Raw genomic sequence first — 18,500 nt, forward strand, 5'->3', positions numbered from 1 at the left:
GATCATGGGAGTTGTAGGCCAAAAACATCTGGAGGGCCAAGGTTGCGGAAGCCAGACGTAGACGAAAGGTCGAAATTCAACAAAGTGACATTTCTCATCTCTGCATCTCCATCGGTTGAACTTCCTCTGATTATAAGGGCACGTAACAAAAAGTCGCTGCGCGGAGCGCTCCTTGTCAGTGCTCTTCCATGACACACAAGCTCGGTCTTCCCTGGACCATGTTTTCCCTCGCGAGGGCTGGCTCCGATCGGGGCTCAGGGTCTGCCTGGGTCCGCTGCTGCTAGGAGAGCAAACAGAAATCAAAATCATGCAGCATTAAAAGCCCTGCTGCGGGGTGGGAAATCAAGCGCTTTTGTTGCAGAAACTGCAAAAGGCGGTATACAAATTCAATAAGTACTGTGAATTTTCTAGCCCCGTTCCCCTCTTCTATGCTTTCCCATCGCTTCTCGCCCCGCATGAACAGAACACTGCGAACCAGAGCCGGAAGTTGCTGCAGGGAAGTTGCCGCGATGGCAGCAGCCCCGCGCTCGCTTTAAGGCCAGCCTCTTCCGGGGCGGTGTCCCCTGCGCGCGTGCGCCTGCACCGCGTTACTGCTAAGGAGTCGTTTCCGCTTCGGAATCCGCGATCGGCGTAGCTTTACGTTTCTGCGGATCTTCCGCCATGGTGAGTGAATGGGCGGGCGCGGTCTCGTGTTTTTATTCGCGCGCGCCCTCCCCCGGCGCCTCAGCCAAGCCGGTGCTTTTCTGGGCATCCTCCGGGGGCTTCATTCCAATTTCCTCTATTTCTCTTTACTTATTTCACAACAGTAGCTTGCCACGTCCTTTTCCTCCCCTGCATTATTTCGGTGTTTCTTTGTTTGTTTGTTAAAAACAACAACTGCTGCAAGGTGGCCTGAGCGCTACAAATACAGTGCATGGGTGGGATATCAACATTTTCAATAGACAAAAATTTGCTGTAATACCATTTCATATCTTCATGTTCCTGGAAATGATGCTGAACCTGTTGAATTTCTGCCTCTCCTGAGTATTTGCCGTACTGCTTTGTTTTGGAATGTTAAAACGGCTAAACATACATAAATAAATGCATGCAGCAGTATCTTATATATTTTCCCATAGCTGTCATCTATTGGCTCCGGGTAACTTCACACCATCAATTCTGCTTAATTCCTCTCTATAGTGACACTCAAACCCATAATGACCAAACAAGTTCTTCAAAAGCAACAGACAGCAGGGTTGTACTGGTGTGGCTAAAAACTGAGGGTGGTATCTGTATTCACCTTGCGAACAACACGCTTTATAGTGGGAAGTGCATAATGATTGAACGATTTCTATCCTGTGTCTCAGCTTTATATATGGTGGGAACATTAATACCTTGTCATTTTTATATATTCCAAAAAAGTTGACTGGCTTTTTTTTTAAAAGACCTTAGCAGCTGCTGGGACTTGGTTACTGATGGAAAAAAAATAAAGGCCTCACCCTCAAGTGAATGGTAACATGGTCCCATTCATATGTCACAAGCAAATTCTGGCTATGAGTTGGGATTTGTTGAGAATGAAACCAACTGTGGTCCCTGGTTCAGATGTAATAAAAAGCCAGAGATTGTAGTTGTTTTCTCCCAGTGCAAGTGGGAAGGAGCAAATGATTCCATTTAGAAACATTCACAGTGATCTATGTGGGCAGCATTATTGTGAGTGTTGTCTAATTCGGTATACTGTAATATATATCAATGTGGCTTAGATGCTGCTGCACTATAAAGTTTATATGTAATAATAAGGCTCTATGGGAAATCTGACCCTTTTACCATCTTGATTGGCCAGGTTTCTATCTTTGCATAATATTCTCTAGACTTAAGTTTTACTGGTATTCAATTCTCAAATAAAGCCAATTCTCCCACTCTCTCATTTTAGGCTCGAAATGCAGAAAAGGCCATGTAAGTAGTCTGAATATTGATATTTTGTCACTGAGAATATTTTCAGCATATTCTAACAGTTAAACTGCCTTCTGCCTTTGATCCATAACAGTTTAAGAAATGTTACTTTGCACTTCTACAGTTTACAAAATGTTAATCTTGGTATTCTCTGCCTGTGCTTATTAGTTACATTTTGGACATGGTGTTTCAGACTGTGACAAGGTATTCCTAAAACACTTTTCTCCATTTCATTATAAGGCTTATGTTTGGTTCTTCCCATGCTAAATCGTGTAAATGTATGACACGTAAGTTATGAGTATTATGATTGCATAATGTCTGTTTGACGTGGAACTTTCTTCCTTTTAGGACGGCCTTGGCGAGATTTCGCCAAGCTCAGCTAGAAGAAGGAAAGGTTAAGGTAAGCCAGAAAACCAGTTTGGTTTCTGAGGAGGAAGATTAGGGGAGCAGTTTCAAATAACGTAGGGGTAGATCAGGGTTTCTCAGACCACTGAAAGTTGTATGCAACCATAGCAGGCAAACTTTTCTAAAACATTGGAACGGATGCATTAATACATGACTATTGACCTGGTCATATGTTTCTGCTTATCTTTCATTATTCTGCAAAGGAAACTGGAAGTGAGTCTCCAAACTTTTGCCTCCTTGTCTTACTAGAGAATCAACTATTGAGCATTTTGTTCTTGGCGTGATTATGAACTCGAGTCTTCCACATGATACCATGCTGTACCAATGGACAGCCATGTGATGTCTCATTTTAACTTGTACAAATCAATGCCTTTTCTATCTTGTAAAACAATACAGCTGTTACATTTTGTTTTTTGGTTGTGTATTGTTGCACTCACAAGCTGATGACAGGTTGCGGAATAAAACAAATATAAAAAATAACAACCTGTCCTGCTGAAAGTGACAAAGGGAGTGATGAGGCAAAGGAAGGTTAACTTTAGGAAAGGCAGGGAAACATGAGTGTAATTCTCTACCAAGATCTGTAAGGAGGATTCATTCATCTTCTGTAGCCCTGTTTTCCCCCCTTTAGATTTTAAAACGGTGATTCCCTTCCCTGTCCCATTCTCATTGAAGTGGATCCAGTGTCTATTCCATGAATGGAAAGGCTCCTCTCTTCTCCAATAGACAACAAACCAGTTAGATGAAAGGGAAAGAGGTGACTATTGGTAATTTCCGCCTCTCCTTCACCCTGCAAGCTCCCTTTGCCATCTTCCCCCACTGTTCTGGGGAGTCCAACTGTCTGGAGCATTTTGGGGGCAGGGAGGGGTATGGGAAGAAAGAAGAGCTGCCCAGAATTGCTTCCTCCACTTGTACTTGCAGAAGTGTCCAGTTAGCAGAGTTCCACTGCAGGCAAGACAGTCCAGTTACACCTAAATATTAAATACTTGTTCAACTGCCAAATGTCTCCAATGGTGTCTGTGGTTGGTTGTCCAGACAAAAACTACAGGGTAGCAGTGGTGGCACCTTATCCATAAAACAGCCTTTGGCATCTGTTCTGACAAGAGAAAGTATTAAGGCAATAGCAGCAGCGCAAAATTAATGGCTGCCTCTATTGTGACAGAAGGACAGACATGATCTATTGTAGTGGGAAAAGGGATAAATATTTTTGACCCAATAATTCACTGTCTGGTATTTTGTTAGCCTACATCAAACTTGTAAGCTAGGGATGATATAAAGTGTTAATCATACTTGGAGTAGTTGGATATCGCCTAGGAAAGGTTTTACTACATGCTAAAGCTCATAAAATAACTTGTAAAAAATATAACTGCCGCTAATGCCAGCAATTTCAAGAATCATGATTTTTTTAAAAACCAACAACATGCAAACTGCTTAGGATGCAGATTTTTGTGGGAAAGCAGTGTGAAACCGAAAACTTACGTATTTTTCAGTTTTCAAAATAACAGCTAGAAAGTCAAGGTGGCTTCCAGAATCTGAGTGTGAGACACATGGCATTACCTTGGGGTTGAAAGAGGAGGAAGAGAAGCTTCAATCCCAAGAGAGATATTTGGAATAAAGTGCCCCCCAAAATGTTGATGGGCCCTGTAGTAGTCTTATTTAAGACTTGCCCTGTATCTAAGAGATGTTTGCTACCTTATATTTGGTCAGCAGCAGCTTGACCAGAAAAGGGTTTCCAGTAGAGTGGTACCTCACTAGACGAATGCCTCGCTAGACGAAAAACTCACTAGACGAAAGGCATTCGCTAGCGGAAGGCTGACTCGCAAGACAAATTTTGCTATGGGCTTGCCTCGCAAGACGAAAATTTTTCGCAATTTTTTTCCCCAAACCGCTCTTCCCCTGTTGGTGCCTCGCAAGACGAAATTTTCACTAGGCGGCAGCACTCGCAGAATGAATTAATATCATCTTGCGAGGCACCACTGTATTCCTGAAAGCTTTGACTCGCAAAAGGAAATTAATTTCAGAAATCCAGAGGAGCCACTGGCAGTGCCAGACTGTGTCCAGGTTGTTTGTATGTGGTGCGCAAAATGAGGTACCAATATTCTAATGGCAGTGTGAGGCAAAGGAAATTAGACTCTGACTTTGTGCATGCTTGGAACTATTACAGAGATGTGGAAAGTATCAGGAGTGAAATGTTGAGAGTTTCATTGGCTGTATGTGCAGACTGTGAAAATGCAGAAAGTACGCAAATCTGAAGGTACCATAATCATATTATATTTATTTGCTTCAAACAGGAGCGAAGGCCTTTTCTTGCTTCAGAATGTAATGAGCTGCCAAAAGCTGAGAAATGGAGGCGACAGGTATTTGCTGTTGTGGATTCTGAATAACAATCCTCTAAGTATGTAAATGAACCCCTGATAAGATAGTTCCAACTTCTGTCCATTTATTGAAAGACACTCGTACCTTGGATCTCAAACACCTTGGCTCCCGAACAAATCAGCTCCTGAACGAGCGAAACCCGGAAGTGAGTGTTCCGGTTTTTGAACGTTCTTTTGGAAGGTGAACGTCCGACAGGGCTTCCAATTGGCTGCAGGAGCTTCCTGTAGCCAATCAGAAGCTGTGCTTTGCTTTCCGAACGTTTTGGAAGGCGAACGGACTTCTGGAACAGATTCTGTTCGACTTTGAAGGTACGATTACTCATGTATTTCTTTGCTTTGTCACGGATGAGGAGATGGTAAATGAAAATGATGCAGCAGTGGACAGGCCTGCAGGGATTGGTCTGCACATGGCTGATAGCAGCAACAGGTGGGTGGGGAGCTGTGGCAAGGAGGAGCATGCTCTGTTGCTCCTCCTAGTCTGTCACCTGAGGCAAGCGGCTTACTTTGGCTAGTGGCAGGGCTGGGCCTATGCACACCACAGCATCATTGTGTTAAACTACAAACCAGCTGTTGTAGTTTAACAAAACAGTTCCAAAGTTTTAAATCTATGAATTGTCAAAATTGGCTGTCTGCGAAACCATTTCTAGGTCATGGGAGAGAAAATGTTGGAAATGCTCTTTTTGAATAATTATTGTATGATGCAGTACCTTAAATAAATAGTTTTAAAATTATTATTCATTAAACAAAAACTTTTTAAAGGTATTGCATCATACAGCCTTAAGATAGATGCTGCTGATTTGTTTGAGGGAAAAGTAATTGTCGTATAATGTCTCTTTTTAAACAGATTATTGGTGAAATTTCCAAGAAAGTGGCACAAATTCAAAATGGTAAGTTCCTAATGCAGGGGCGGTGTTAATATTCCTAATGGAGGGGCAGTGTTACTATCCTTATGAGCCTGCAGATTGTACTTTTCATTAACATTTTTTACACTTGAGACTTCTTTTTATCTCTGACCCTGAAGAGCTGCCACTGCTCTGAGGTCTATGCTTGTGATAGTGAACTGATGAAAGGAGCTACTGCTATGGAGCCTTAAGAAACTGCCTTTGTTGGAAAGGATGCTGTGATGTCTGAATTGTGAATCTGGAATTCAACAAGCCTATCTAGCCAAGCTAGTCTTGGGTCAACCTTCTTGATTCCGATGTGCTTTGAGTCTTTGGAATAATAACCGGCTCTGGTGCTTTTGATACCCACACATTAAAAATTACTTTAATAAGAAGCCTGCTATAAAAGCTGTCTAAAAGCAGAGGGATTAATGTCTTGATGTGATAGAGAGAAATAGAGCAATATGAATGAGCAGTATTCTACAGTAGTGCTACTCAAAGTGGTGGTCCATGGATCGGTTCTGGTTCATGAGCCATCAGCTGTTACTCTGCAGTAACTCCACCTCCATCCAGGTTGGGTAGGACACTTCAGGGATCAAAAATGACACTGCTCCCTGCCTGGCACATTTGGGGGTGGAAAGAAATTGCCAGTCTACCACATCAGATAATTTGAAAAACACTGTCCTACAGTACCTGGAAAAATTCAGAATAGAGTGTGTATATCAATGACTGAAACAGCTATCTCTCCCCCCCCCACCCCATTTCCTTTAAAAAAGCTGGCTTAGGTGAATTCAGAATTCGTGACTTGAATGATGAAATTAACAAACTCCTAAGAGAAAAGGGACACTGGGAAGTCCGGATAAAGGAGCTGGGAGGACCCGATTATGCAGTAAGTATATAAAAATTATTAGATCCATATGTAGGAAACTGCAAGCACAATACAAATTTATCTGTTATAATTTGATAAATAATAACCACTGCCTGGTTCTTATCGTTGGGAATCTAAGGTGAGATACCCACACAGTGGCTCTCAATACCATTCACCACACGGAAGCAGAGAAAGGTTCAGATAGTATACTGATGCAGAAGATAAGGCTCAGTAAAACAGTTCTGGACATGGATAGATACAGCTTGTGGGCTTTTCCAGATACAGATACCTACAAGTACAAGGTATCTTTGTCGGTTTAAATAAGTTCAGCAATTCAAGACATAACACTGAACAAGTGACTTGGCTAACTGACTAACAGACAGACAGACAAACTACAGAGTAACAGACTACTGAGCTGACATATTAATCACAGATATAGTCTGGGCACTGGGCCATTACCATAGCAACCACATTGGCTGACCTTGTGATTATAATGGGGTGATTTACACTCAGAAGGAAATTAACCCATTCTCATACCCAGTTACACCAAGACTTGTATAAGTGGATATCCACATAGGTAACTCAATAATTCAAATATATTGTTGGGTCTTCCATGTTTTAAATAGTTTTTGTGAAGTTCTCCAGATTTGACCATGCCAATCTCGGTCTGCCCAACCATGTGAAACTCTGCCTGTACTCACAAGTTCTGACTAATTAGCCACACAAGGAAATACTAAGCATTGTGGCTTTTACCCCTTTCTTCCCCCTCAAGAGAATTGGTCCCAAAATGCTTGATCATGAAGGAAAAGAAGTTCCAGGAAACAGGGGTTACAAATATTTTGGAGCTGCTAAAGATTTGCCTGGGGTCAGAGAGCTTTTTGAAAAAGAACGTAAGTATTTTTGTGCATGTGGCATATGCATTAGAGAAATTAAATCATTTAAAAAGTTTTTATTAATATTTTCAAATTTAAACATTTCATTAATTTTACAATCATTTTAACATTTCAGAGTTTGACTTCTCCCTCTTTCTGTGGTTCCTTAAATTTATTTTTTAATATCTTCTGCATATCCAAATTCGTTTAATTTGCTCATTTAATTATCTACTTTAAATATATACTCTTATGAAACTGCAGGTTATTACAATAATCCTGCCAATGTTTTTATCTGTTAATATTCAATAAACCATTTCCATTTGTTTATAAAATCTTTGTTATCTTGATTTCTTACTCTTCTGGTAAGTTTAGCCATTTCTGCATATTCCATAAGTTTTTGTATCCATTCTTCCTTTGCTGGGACTTCTGCTTCTTTCCATTTTGCGGCAAGTAGCATTCTTGCTGCTATAGTCACATACATACATAAATTTCTATATAATTTAGATAGTTTGTTGTTGTTCAGTCGTTCAGTCGTGTCCGACTCTTCATGACCCCATGGACCAGAGCACACCAAGCACGCCTATCTTTCACTGCCTCCCGCAGTTTGGCCAAACACGCTAGTCGCTTCGAGAACACTGTCCAACCATCTCATCCTCTGTCGTCCCCTTCTCCTTGTGCCCTCCATCTTTCCTAACATCAGGGTCTTTTCTAGGGAGTCTTCTCTTCTCGTGAGGTGGCCAAAGTACTGGAGCCTCAACTTCAGGATCTGTCCTTCCAGTGAGCACTCAGGGCTGATTTCTTTAAGGATGAATAAGTTTGATCTTTTTGCAGTCAATGGGACTCTCAAGAGTCTCCTCCAGCACCATAATTCAAAAGCATCAATTCTTTGGCGATCAGTCTTCTTTATGGTCCAGCTCTCACTTCCATACATTACTACTGGGAAAACCAAAGCTTTAACTATACGGATCTTTGTTGGCAAGGTGATGTCTCTGCTTTTTAAGATGCTGTCTAGGTTTGTCATTGCTTTCCTCCCAAGAAGCATGCTGTTAACATCTGCAGTGTTCATGGAGCCCAAGAAAGTAAAATCTCTCATTGCCTCCATTTCTTCCCCTTCTGTTTGCCAGGAGGTGATGGAACCAGTGGCCATGATCTTAGTTTTTTTATGTTGAGCTTCAGAGTAGATAATTCCCAAAAGAAAAGCTTCTGGTTTTGTTTTGTTTTTACAAAGGTTATTTTAAACATCATTTTCAATTCATTATATATTATGAATAGAGAAATTAAATCTAGGATAAAATTTTACAGAGTAGCACACATTTCCCTGTAAGATGTGTTGGGAGTTATTTTCCTGTAGTTTCCGCTCAGTTTAATGCAAATGCTAAGAGGAGGAGAAAATACATATGCAACTGATTGCCCTGCTCAATAATTGCAGTGCAATTATTACTGTTTATTTTTTTATTTAAAATTTACTGTTTTAATTTAGAAACATTGATTGAATAGGCCCTGGCATCTCCAGGTAGGGCTGGAATTTCCTCTTTCTTGAGCGCCGCAACCCCAGAGTCGTCCGCGACTGGACCTAACGATCAGAGGTCCCGTTACCTTTACCTGTTTACAGTCATTGCTAGCATGTTTCCTACGGATGCCTTACCCAGTGGTTTGAATATACTGTAGGTGTCCTTAGCTATTTGGTTGAATCTTCATGTCTAGCTAGTCATAGCAGGTAAAGCTATGTGCTTTCATTTTCTCTTACTTGGGTGGACAGTGACTTTGCGTTTGTTCCTTCAGCCCTTCCTCCTCCTAGGAAGACACGAGCTGAACTCATGAAGGCTATCGATGCAGAATACTATGGCTACAGAGATGAGGATGATGGTGTCCTGGAGCCGTTGGAGCAGGAACATGAAAAGAAAGGTATGCATGGTCAACCTCAGATTGGTTGTTGCTTTGCTTAGCGTCTTTTACAGGAGACCCCACTTGAGTTACCTGTAAGACAAAGAAGTACAGTGGTACCTTGCTTCTCAAATGCCAAAAACCTGGAAGTAAGTGTTCTGGTTTTCCGGAAGCCGAACATCCAATGCAGTTGTCAGCTATTGTTTCCAGGGCACCTTCGCCAATCAGAAGCTGCGTCTTGGTTTTCAAACATTTCGGAAAGTCAATTAGACTTCCAGAACAGATTAAGTTTGGGGCTTTTGTTTTTGTGACTGCGTGGAACCCAGTCCAGCTACTGATTGATTGATTGTGTGACTGCGGAAATAGATAAATGAGTATCATTAGTGCAGGTAAGAATTTTTTTTAAAAAAATCATCTACAATACTGCCTTATTTATTTTATAGTACAGCACATTGATTATTGCTTTCATTTTATGGATCAGTAGTCTTGTTAGATGGTAAAATTCATGTTAAATTGCTGTTTTAGGGGTTGTTTTTAAAAGTCTGTAATGGACTAATCCATTTTTACATTACATTCTATGGGAAAGCGCGCCTTGGTTTTGGAACGCTTTGGTTTTGGAATGGACTTCCGGAACAGATTAAGTTTGAGAACCAAGGTACCACTGTAAAAGAGTTCAGTTCTTTTCAAAGGATCTTATTTCTGCTTCTTCTGCTGCGTATTAAATACTTTAGTCGTGTTGCTTCTTTCTCTCCTTGTGGATTCTTGCATCACAGGAGTGTGGCTGTTTGTCTGTCTCTCCCTGTACTGACTGCTCTGAACGGCAGGGTCTGAGGCAGTCTTTTCCATCATGTGCTACTTGATTTTGTCCCCTCCCCACCCTTAAAAATAATAATAATTAGATGCCAGGTATCTATGAATGTGGGACCTTCTGCATGTGTCACTAAGGTATGTCCCCTTCCCCAAATTAAGATTCTATTAAGATCTGTTGATCAATTTAGAAGCCAGTTTTAATCAAGCTTGTGTTTACCTGTTGGTTCACGCTATCCACTTTTTTATACTGGATAAAATAACCTGTAGTAAGCTTTTGATATGACCTTTATATTGCCCTGAAGTCAAATGCCAGAGGCTGTTATTTTACAAATTTTGTCTGACAATTCAACTACCAGTAATTTTTTTGGCGCTTGCTAACAACATTCCTGTTTAGACAAGCCTATGCAGGAGCTTAGAAAACTGAGGGAATTTTAATCTGTTTTACTGTTTTAACTCTTGTATGTTTTAAAACAGGGTTGTGATTTTTTTCTTGATTTTATAGTTTTATCTTTTGTAAACCGCTTTGAGGGTTTTTGGTTTTTTTTACATAAAGCGGTGTATAAATTATTAAATAAAAAAAGTGAGTCAATCAGTATTGGAGCTTTTCTGCTGTAGAAGTGCAGTCCCCCCCCCCAAATGGCAGTCAGATGTCCGTACTAGTGATATTGGTCTTGTTTTATTCAGAAAATACATCTGAAATTTATCTGTTCACTCATCTGGATCTGCTTCCTTGGCAGTTTGCTCCAATAAATAGATCTTCAGTTATGTTGATGATAATCACATGGGGACAGAGGAAATTAATTCAAGTCTTTTGGAAAGAAATCAGTCTCAAGAAAATTAGATGAGCTACTAGAAGGAAATAACTAAGCGGCTGCTGTTGATTATGGCAAAGCATTATAAGTTGACACGAACTATCCCCCAACAGAGTTGCCTTCTTGCCACCATTCTGGTACTTTTAAATAAGATAAATCTTCTGCTGTTTTGCTTATTGAGTTCAGAAGATTGGTTATTGCCTTTTGAAAAATGAATACGCTAGTAATTTTACTTAGATTGTTTTATCAGAAGTATTTCATTGACATACTACATTACCTGGGGTTTGAGGTTTGAAGGCTGTACATTATGAGAATCTGGCTTCCTATGCTCTATAGACCTTATTGTGGGGAAGAGTTGTACATCTCTACAGAAATTAGCAGAACTTCTTGAATTACTGTTACATATCTAAGTGTATAAAATTCAACAGCCGTTCAACTAATGCCAAACTGGTGTATTAGTAGCGCATGGTTCTGAAAGTAGCATTCATCAGTTCTCCAGAGCAAGTTCATGCTTTTCCCAAGTGTGCTTTGATCCTGTGCCATGGCTGTATCAACCCTCCTTTCATGTCCTGAGACTAAGCCCTTGCGTTCAGCTAAGTATCATTCTCATTTCACATTTACGAGCCTTGCTGTGCTCTTCTCATTTCAGCCTGTTACTGTATCAAATGATGATACAAGCTGTCTGAACTTATGAATATTTACTCGGAAGTAAGTTCCATTGGTCCCAATGACACTTACCTCCAAGTTAATTTGCATACGTATGTGAACTACAATATGGTATTGGTAAACCCATTGTGTTTTCCAGTAACTTCTTCACTTTTTTTTCTAGATGCTTGCTTTGTTTGTACAGAAGGCATATAGAACAACAGGTGTGGTTCAAGTGTTTCTTTTAATTACATACATAAATTTTAAGATACCTATATTGTTCTTTTTCTCCTTTGTTTTGAAGTATCTTTGTATAGTTTGCTTGGAAGATTTATTTTGCCAAAGGCAGAAATGATGATCCAGAAAGTATGAACATTTTACTGCAGCTAAAGGAGAGAACAGTGAATTGTGACATGTTTGAACAGGTCTCTTTTAGCCAGTTCTGAAAAGCTAGATTTGGCAGCAAGTTCTGGAACACCCAGTTCTGGAACTATATAGCAAAGTTTGGCAAGCTGGAAAAGACTCTCTTAAATATGCAGGGGCTGGTTTTTGGTAGCTTGTTTTCAACAGCACTAATTTCTAGTTTGTCTCTGTCCTGGTGCTCCAGGTCTCAAGCTTGCTTGTTGCCTGATTCCTGGCCTAGATGGTGCTATGAATGCAGGAAGCAGGGAGGTTGAAACTTGTTGCAGCAAAGTATTTTCCATCTTGAACAAACACTCCCTGATAGAATCCCCACTGCTACAAATGGATCTGCCCCAACCTACTGTGTTACTCTCACTCAACTGTAAATGTTATAGCAGTACAGAATTGCTTGTTAGGGTTGCTCTATATTGAGCCCTTGCCTTATCATGGCTATGAGAAAGGGGAAATTAAGAGTGTTAACAGACTTCTTATTTTATAGTCTGCAACACTTTTTCCACTTTAAGAAGTGAAGAAGGGCTCCAAACTCCCATCCCCTAAAGCTGATTTCAAGCAGAGTTGAGTTGCCACAGAAAAAAATGAAAATGAGAGGCCAAGCCTCGGACAGGAACATGGCTATTAAAAATGGAAATTGTAGATACAGTGGTACCTCGGTTTTCAAACATAATCCATTCCGGAAGACCAATCGAGTTCTGAAACATTCAAAAACGAAAACTCAATAGCTGACAGCTAGGGCTCAGGATCTTGCACTCAGCGGAAGCCGCATGCGCATGTTTGACTTCTGAGGTGTGTTTGAAAACCAAAATGTTCATCAACTGAGATGTTCGAAAACCGAGGTACCACCATACTTTGAAAACTGCATGAGTTTAAGTCAAGCAATGAACATAACACTTAGAAGTTCTGGTATGCTTGCGGGAACCAGGAAGATGGTGGAATCAGTAAGACAGGAAGCAGTGCCACAGAAGCTGAAGATGCTCAGCTTTTATGGAGCATTCTCATATACATTCTCTTGAAGTGTAATATTTGGTGTAAAGAATGCTTGTTAGACAAGTTCATCTTCAAATGCAAAGGGCTGCAAATGCTAAGCACTTTTGCTCCAGTCCCTGGAGGAGGAAGAGACCCCTGAAGGGAGTCACAATCAGTACCAGTGGTACCTCGAGTTAAGTACTTAATTCGTTCTGGAGGTCTGTTCTTAACCTGAAACTGTTCTTAACCTGAAGCACCACTTTAGCGAATGGGACCTCCTGCTGCCGCTGCACCGCCAAAGCACGATTTCTGTTCTTAAGCGGAGTTCTTAACCTGAAGCATACTTAACCTGAAGCGTACTTAACCCAAGGTACCACTGTATTGTTAAGCCTACAGTACCCACCCAGTGTGGTGAAGAAATGGGTTGTAGTGATATCCTACAGTGACCTACTTGAGGGCAGACTCAGCAGAGAAAGGGACAGAACATCTCTTGCTGATACCTACAGTTCTCAGTTAAAATATATACCAGTGCATCCCTAAGGAACCTACATTCCTTAAATTTTTGATTCCTTTGAGCAGATCATGGGAAGTAGGCATCCTGACTTCCAATCAGTTTCCTAATTTGAAGGGGTTTTTAATCACCATTGGTGGGACACTGAACCCTGTTTCTCCTACTGTATAAAAGTGTGTCAAGTTTCCAAGCCACTTCATACATTTGATAAAATAGGCTGGAACTTATGGAAAGCTCACATCACAGTAGGGCTACGTTCTTTTGACCACTTAAGTGGCAGTAAGTCTCACTGACTTCAGCTTCCCAGGGCTTTAGACTGGGAACATTCTCAGTTTTATCTGGAGATGCTGGGGATTGAACCTGGAAACTTCTGCATCCAAGGCAGATGTTTACTAGTTCTGAGGGGGGAAGGATTATAGCTCAGTGGAAAGAAATCTCAGCTTCTAAAAGGTTATTCAAATGTACTGCATCTAACTTACTTTATTTATTACATTTCCATACTGCCCTTCATCTGAGGATCACAGAGTGGCTTACAATATAAAAATACAAAAATGCATAACATAGTTACAAACAAAAATACCCCCAGTTTAAAAGGTCATAATTAGCCAAAGGCCTGGGAGCAGAGGAATGTTTTTGCTTGGCACCTAAAGATATGTAATGCAGGTGCCAGGTGGGCCTCCCTAAGGAGAGGATCTCACAAGTGGGGAGCCACTGCAGAAAAGGCCCGTATTCACACTGTGGACCTCTTGCAGAGGAGTCACAAGAAGAAGGGCCTCAGAAGATGATTGTGGGGTCAGGTTTGGTTCATATGGCGAGAGGTGCTCCTTGAGGTATTGTGGTTCTGAGTCATTTAAGGCTTTGTAGGTGCTGGAGGAGACTCTTGAGAGTCCCATGGACTGCAAGAAGATCAAACCTATCCATTCTTAAGGAAATCAGGCCTGAGTGCTCACTAGAAGGACAGATCCTGAAGTTGAGGCTCCAGTACTTTGGCCACCTCATGAGAAGAGAAGACTACCTGGAAAAGACCCTGTTGTTGGGAAAGATGGAGGGTACAAGGAGAAGGGGACGACAGAGGATGAGATGGTTGGACAATGTTCTCGAATCTACCAACATGAGTTTGACCAAACTGTGGGAGGCAGTGGAAGACAGGAGTGCCTGGCATACTCTGGTCCATGGGGTCACGAAGAGTCGGACATGACTAAACGACTAAAACAACAAACAACAAGGTCAAAACCAGCACCGTGGGCTTTGGGAACTAACTGGTAGCCAGTGCAGGCGCACCAGTATCAATGTAATATTCTCAGACCACCTTGCCCCACCTGGCTGCTGAATTCTGCACTAGCTGAAGTTTCCGAACCATCTTCAGAGGCAGTCCCATTGTACTAATCTAACCTAGAGGTTATTTCATTCCTTAATGAGTTGTTAAAAATAGTATTAAAAACTGAGCACATACAAATGTATGCTAGTGAAGTCAGCCTAGCTTTTGTAAACAGGAGTCACACCTCATAAACTTGAAAGAATTCTTTATGTGTACAGTACAGGAAAGGCAAACCATGTTAAAGTATAGCAAACCATTTTAAAGTATAATAAAGTTCAGGCTTTCTCAGAACTTACCATAGCACTGGGTAAAAGGTAAGCAAGGTTTAGAGGGAGACGTTGTCAGTTTCTATCTACTATCACATGAGAAAATCTTGCCCATAACTCTTTGTAGGATTGCCGTAAGTTTCTGCTAATTGTACCCTTCTAAATGCCTTCTCCATTGCTGCTGTTCCCTTCTCAAGGGAGGAAAGTTCAAACAGTGCAAGTAAAAAAGGATAAATATGTTTGTGGATTCACCAAAAGTTGACTCATATAATTGACTCTGAAATGAAAGAGCTGATGCTTTTTGAATTTTACTTGGTCAACCTCATAAAATCCAAATATAAAGTACTACTTTTTTTTTTACTTGCCCAGTTATTGCAGAAGCAGTGGACAAATGGAAAGCAGAAAGAGAAGCACGGCTTGCAAGAGGTGATAAAGAAGAGGAGGAGGAGGAAATAAACATCTATGCAGTAGATGATGATGAGGTATTATGCTGGTTTCAGTTCTGCTAATAACAGCATGCCATGAATGTTGAAGAATTCGTTAACAGTAAAAGGCAGAGTGGCATAAACATTAGCAAACTTGGATAGGCCTGCCCGTTTCAGTGTCTGTGCATTTCAGTGTCTTTATGTATGTGATAAGTACAGTTTCTTTTCTACATGGATAAAATGTGACTGTCAGAAGCTGGGGTGTGTTTCTGAATTTGGAATGAAATATCAAGATGAATCAAGTCTTAATTTAGGCTGTACTTTCTGCTGCGTACTGGTTACACACAGAGCATGCATGAAGCCTGCTGTGGACTTGTGGCTGTGTGTTCATGTGGTTTAAATAAAACACTTTCGCTTTTTATAATGGAACTTGAAAGCTAGTTAGTTTGCATTTGACCAAGTTAGGAAATGTAGTTTACCAATACCTTATCACCTCCAGCATCAGGGCTGGAAAGGAGAAATGAGGGGAGGCTTTCAAAGCCCTCTGCAGTGTATTCCATTCTCCTTTGCACCTCGACATTGGAGGAGTAAAGGAGAGCATGGGGAAGATTGCAAAGGGCTTTGTGATCCCTGTGTTGGAGGTGACCTCAAAGAACAGCACAGGAAGCAAGAAGCAGTTTCCACTGAATTGAAACTGCTTCCCTTTCTCTGAGCAAGGTACACTCCTATCTACTGCCCAGCACCTGATATTCTTTCCTACAGGACCGTTGATGCCCATTGGCTTTGTGGCAGGAGTGTGGACAGTCCAGCTAAAACAAAAGCAGGCGCCCAGTGTTGATTTTTTCTTCACTGGCATGATGCGTGTGGTTGCATAAACTGAATGTTCTAAATGTATTGCAGTCTGATGAAGAAAGCGGAAAGGAAAAAGAAGGAGAGGACAGTCAGCAGAAGTTTATTGCTCATGTCCCAGTGCCATCACAACAAGAGGTAAGGAACAAATAGAAAATGAAAGTTGTACAAGGACATTGAACTTCCAGAGGAATAGCTACATTGGCCTATTCCAGGGGGGGGGAAAGTTTTGTGACAGCTTTTTGTGGCTACTGTGTTTTCTCTGTCATTCCTGGTCTCTAAGGTGCTACTGGAAAGAATTTCCTATTTTGTTTCGACTATGGCAGACCAACACGGCTACCCACCTATTCCTGACTTCATTAGTGCATTTTGCAAATTTATGTGAACTGAAGCAAACATACAGTTTAGCTGAAAAATAAAGCCAGACTAAGGTTCAGAAAGTGTTTGTATCTCAGAAGAGAATCATTTTGCACTTTGATAACTATAAAGGGGTTGTTCAGACATAACCATACGAAACCATGCTTAAGTATTACAAGAATGAGCCTTGGGATTCCATTGCTCCTCCCACTCAGTAAACTAGAACTTCTGTTTCTGGGCTGCAGCAAACCATAATGTGCCTGTTGCAATGAAACAGTAAACTGGTTTTCTGCAGTCCCAATTCAGAAGGTTCTGAGCATAATGTGCAATGAAAAGGAAAGTATAGTGCTGCTGCACTAGTGAGAGTTCTTGCCCTGGCTTCCACCAGCACATCCGGTTAGTTGAATGCACCCCTATACCTCAGCATCTTTGCAAGGAGAGTTTGTATCAGTTCTGGAAAAGTGGTGATACAGCATCCTAAAAGTCACTGGCAACTTAAGTCAAGGAACATCAGACTTTGGCCACAGCAATAATCTTTTGACACCTCTCTTCAAAGCTTTAATTAGGTAGTTCCTTTTTGTTGCCAGCATGTATAAGCTATTTTTACTAAATCATTTGCAATCTGTGAAGTTTCAGTACTTTATTTTAAGGCTGAATGTTTTTAATCTGCAGATTGAGGAAGCTCTTGTCCGAAGAAAGAAGATGGAACTTCTTCAGAAGTATGCCAGTGAAGCTCTTATGGCTCAAAGTGAAGAGGCTAAGAGACTCCTAGGACTATAGCGTGTGTTGAGACAGTTCTGTTTTATAATCCATCCTATAGCATCCTGGGAGCAGCTGCTTAAAGCACATTGGTTCTGGAAAAATTATGTACTCTTTACAAATGCTGGAAACGAAGGGTGATTTCTTTCCCTAAGCACATTTCACTGCAAGCATTTTACTCTGCCCCATTCTGTACAATTTTTTGTTTTCAGCTTCAGTAGTCCAAACTCAGAATAACTAGCCAGCTTGCCTTCTGAGTTGTCCTTTTTTAGCTACTTTCCTTTTTGCTTAATTTCTGCTTTAAATGGCATTTCCAGTTGCTCTTAAATTAGAAATTAGCATTCCAGTATGCTTCGCCAGTCTCAGTAAAATACAACAGCATTTAGATGAAGCCATAGTTAGCTGCTCACCCTTATTGCCTGCAAATTTGGAACAGAATTGAAGGCAGTTGTTACAGAGTGATTTATTTTTTAATGTTTGACTTCACAGCAGAAATGAAACGCTCTGCACAACTAATACAGCTTTATGTAGCATGCTCAAAGCTCGATGTGAACACCCACTTGGTTGGATTTCTGAAATGCTGGATATTTCAGCAACTAATATTGTAAATACTGTTTCACCTTTGTAATATCACTCGGATCTTTTCAGTAAAACAATTTTTATGTAGACACATCTGTTCATAGTATATTTTTCACTGTGGTTTAAAATATGTCTATTTCTTTATGGGAAAGTCATGAGACTAAAGCCTCTTAGCTGCCAGAATCTGCTTTATCACATGAGCGAGGGTGGTTTCAATAAACTGAGAATCAAGAAATGTTAGGACTCCATAAATCAACACCATTAAGATCATTATCTGAAATGTATGTGCATGGAAACCATTTGAAAGATGTAATATTGCAGGTGAAGCTGGTACACATTTTTATGGGCCATTTCCCCAAAGGAATATTACAGTGCAGTCACTGTGTGTGTTTATCTTGTATTAGTCCAGTTCACAGGTAAAGCATGGGATTTATCTATTGTGACCTACTTTCCTAATATAGCTTTTACAAACCAAAACATTATGTAAGCTTGTGTGGCCACTAGTACTCATGTGTCCTTTGTGTGCTTACTGTGGCTGTGAAAGGGAGTTGAACAAGATTTACATTCGCAAAAGT

The 18,500-nt window shown here is 40.8% G+C and overlaps 1 protein-coding gene across 1 annotated transcript; it reads left to right on the forward strand.

Moving 5' to 3' along the window:
* Window positions 1-577: 577 nt before the first annotated feature.
* On the forward strand, window positions 578-18,014 carry ISY1 (ISY1 splicing factor homolog). Its single transcript, XM_033140812.1, has 11 exons — window positions 578-663; window positions 1,907-1,929; window positions 2,275-2,326; window positions 4,620-4,685; window positions 5,548-5,590; window positions 6,361-6,473; window positions 7,225-7,342; window positions 9,107-9,229; window positions 15,326-15,438; window positions 16,282-16,368; window positions 17,260-18,014. The coding sequence occupies exons 1-11, from the start codon at window positions 661-663 to the stop codon at window positions 17,365-17,367; spliced, it is 849 nt and encodes a 282-aa protein (XP_032996703.1). The 5' UTR covers window positions 578-660; the 3' UTR covers window positions 17,368-18,014.
* The last annotated feature ends 486 nt before the right edge of the window (window positions 18,015-18,500 follow it).

This window comes from Lacerta agilis, chromosome 2 (assembly GCF_009819535.1).
Source record: "Lacerta agilis isolate rLacAgi1 chromosome 2, rLacAgi1.pri, whole genome shotgun sequence".
Lineage (NCBI taxonomy): Eukaryota > Metazoa > Chordata > Lepidosauria > Squamata > Lacertidae > Lacerta > Lacerta agilis.

Excerpts from the sequence above, each read along its gene's own strand:
- ISY1 (XM_033140812.1), top strand. Across the intron at positions 5,591-6,360 it reads AGTGGCACAAATTCAAAATG|CTGGCTTAGGTGAATTCAGA; the intron begins GTAAGTTCCTAA and ends CCTTTAAAAAAG. Across the intron at positions 9,230-15,325 it reads GCAGGAACATGAAAAGAAAG|TTATTGCAGAAGCAGTGGAC; the intron begins GTATGCATGGTC and ends TTACTTGCCCAG.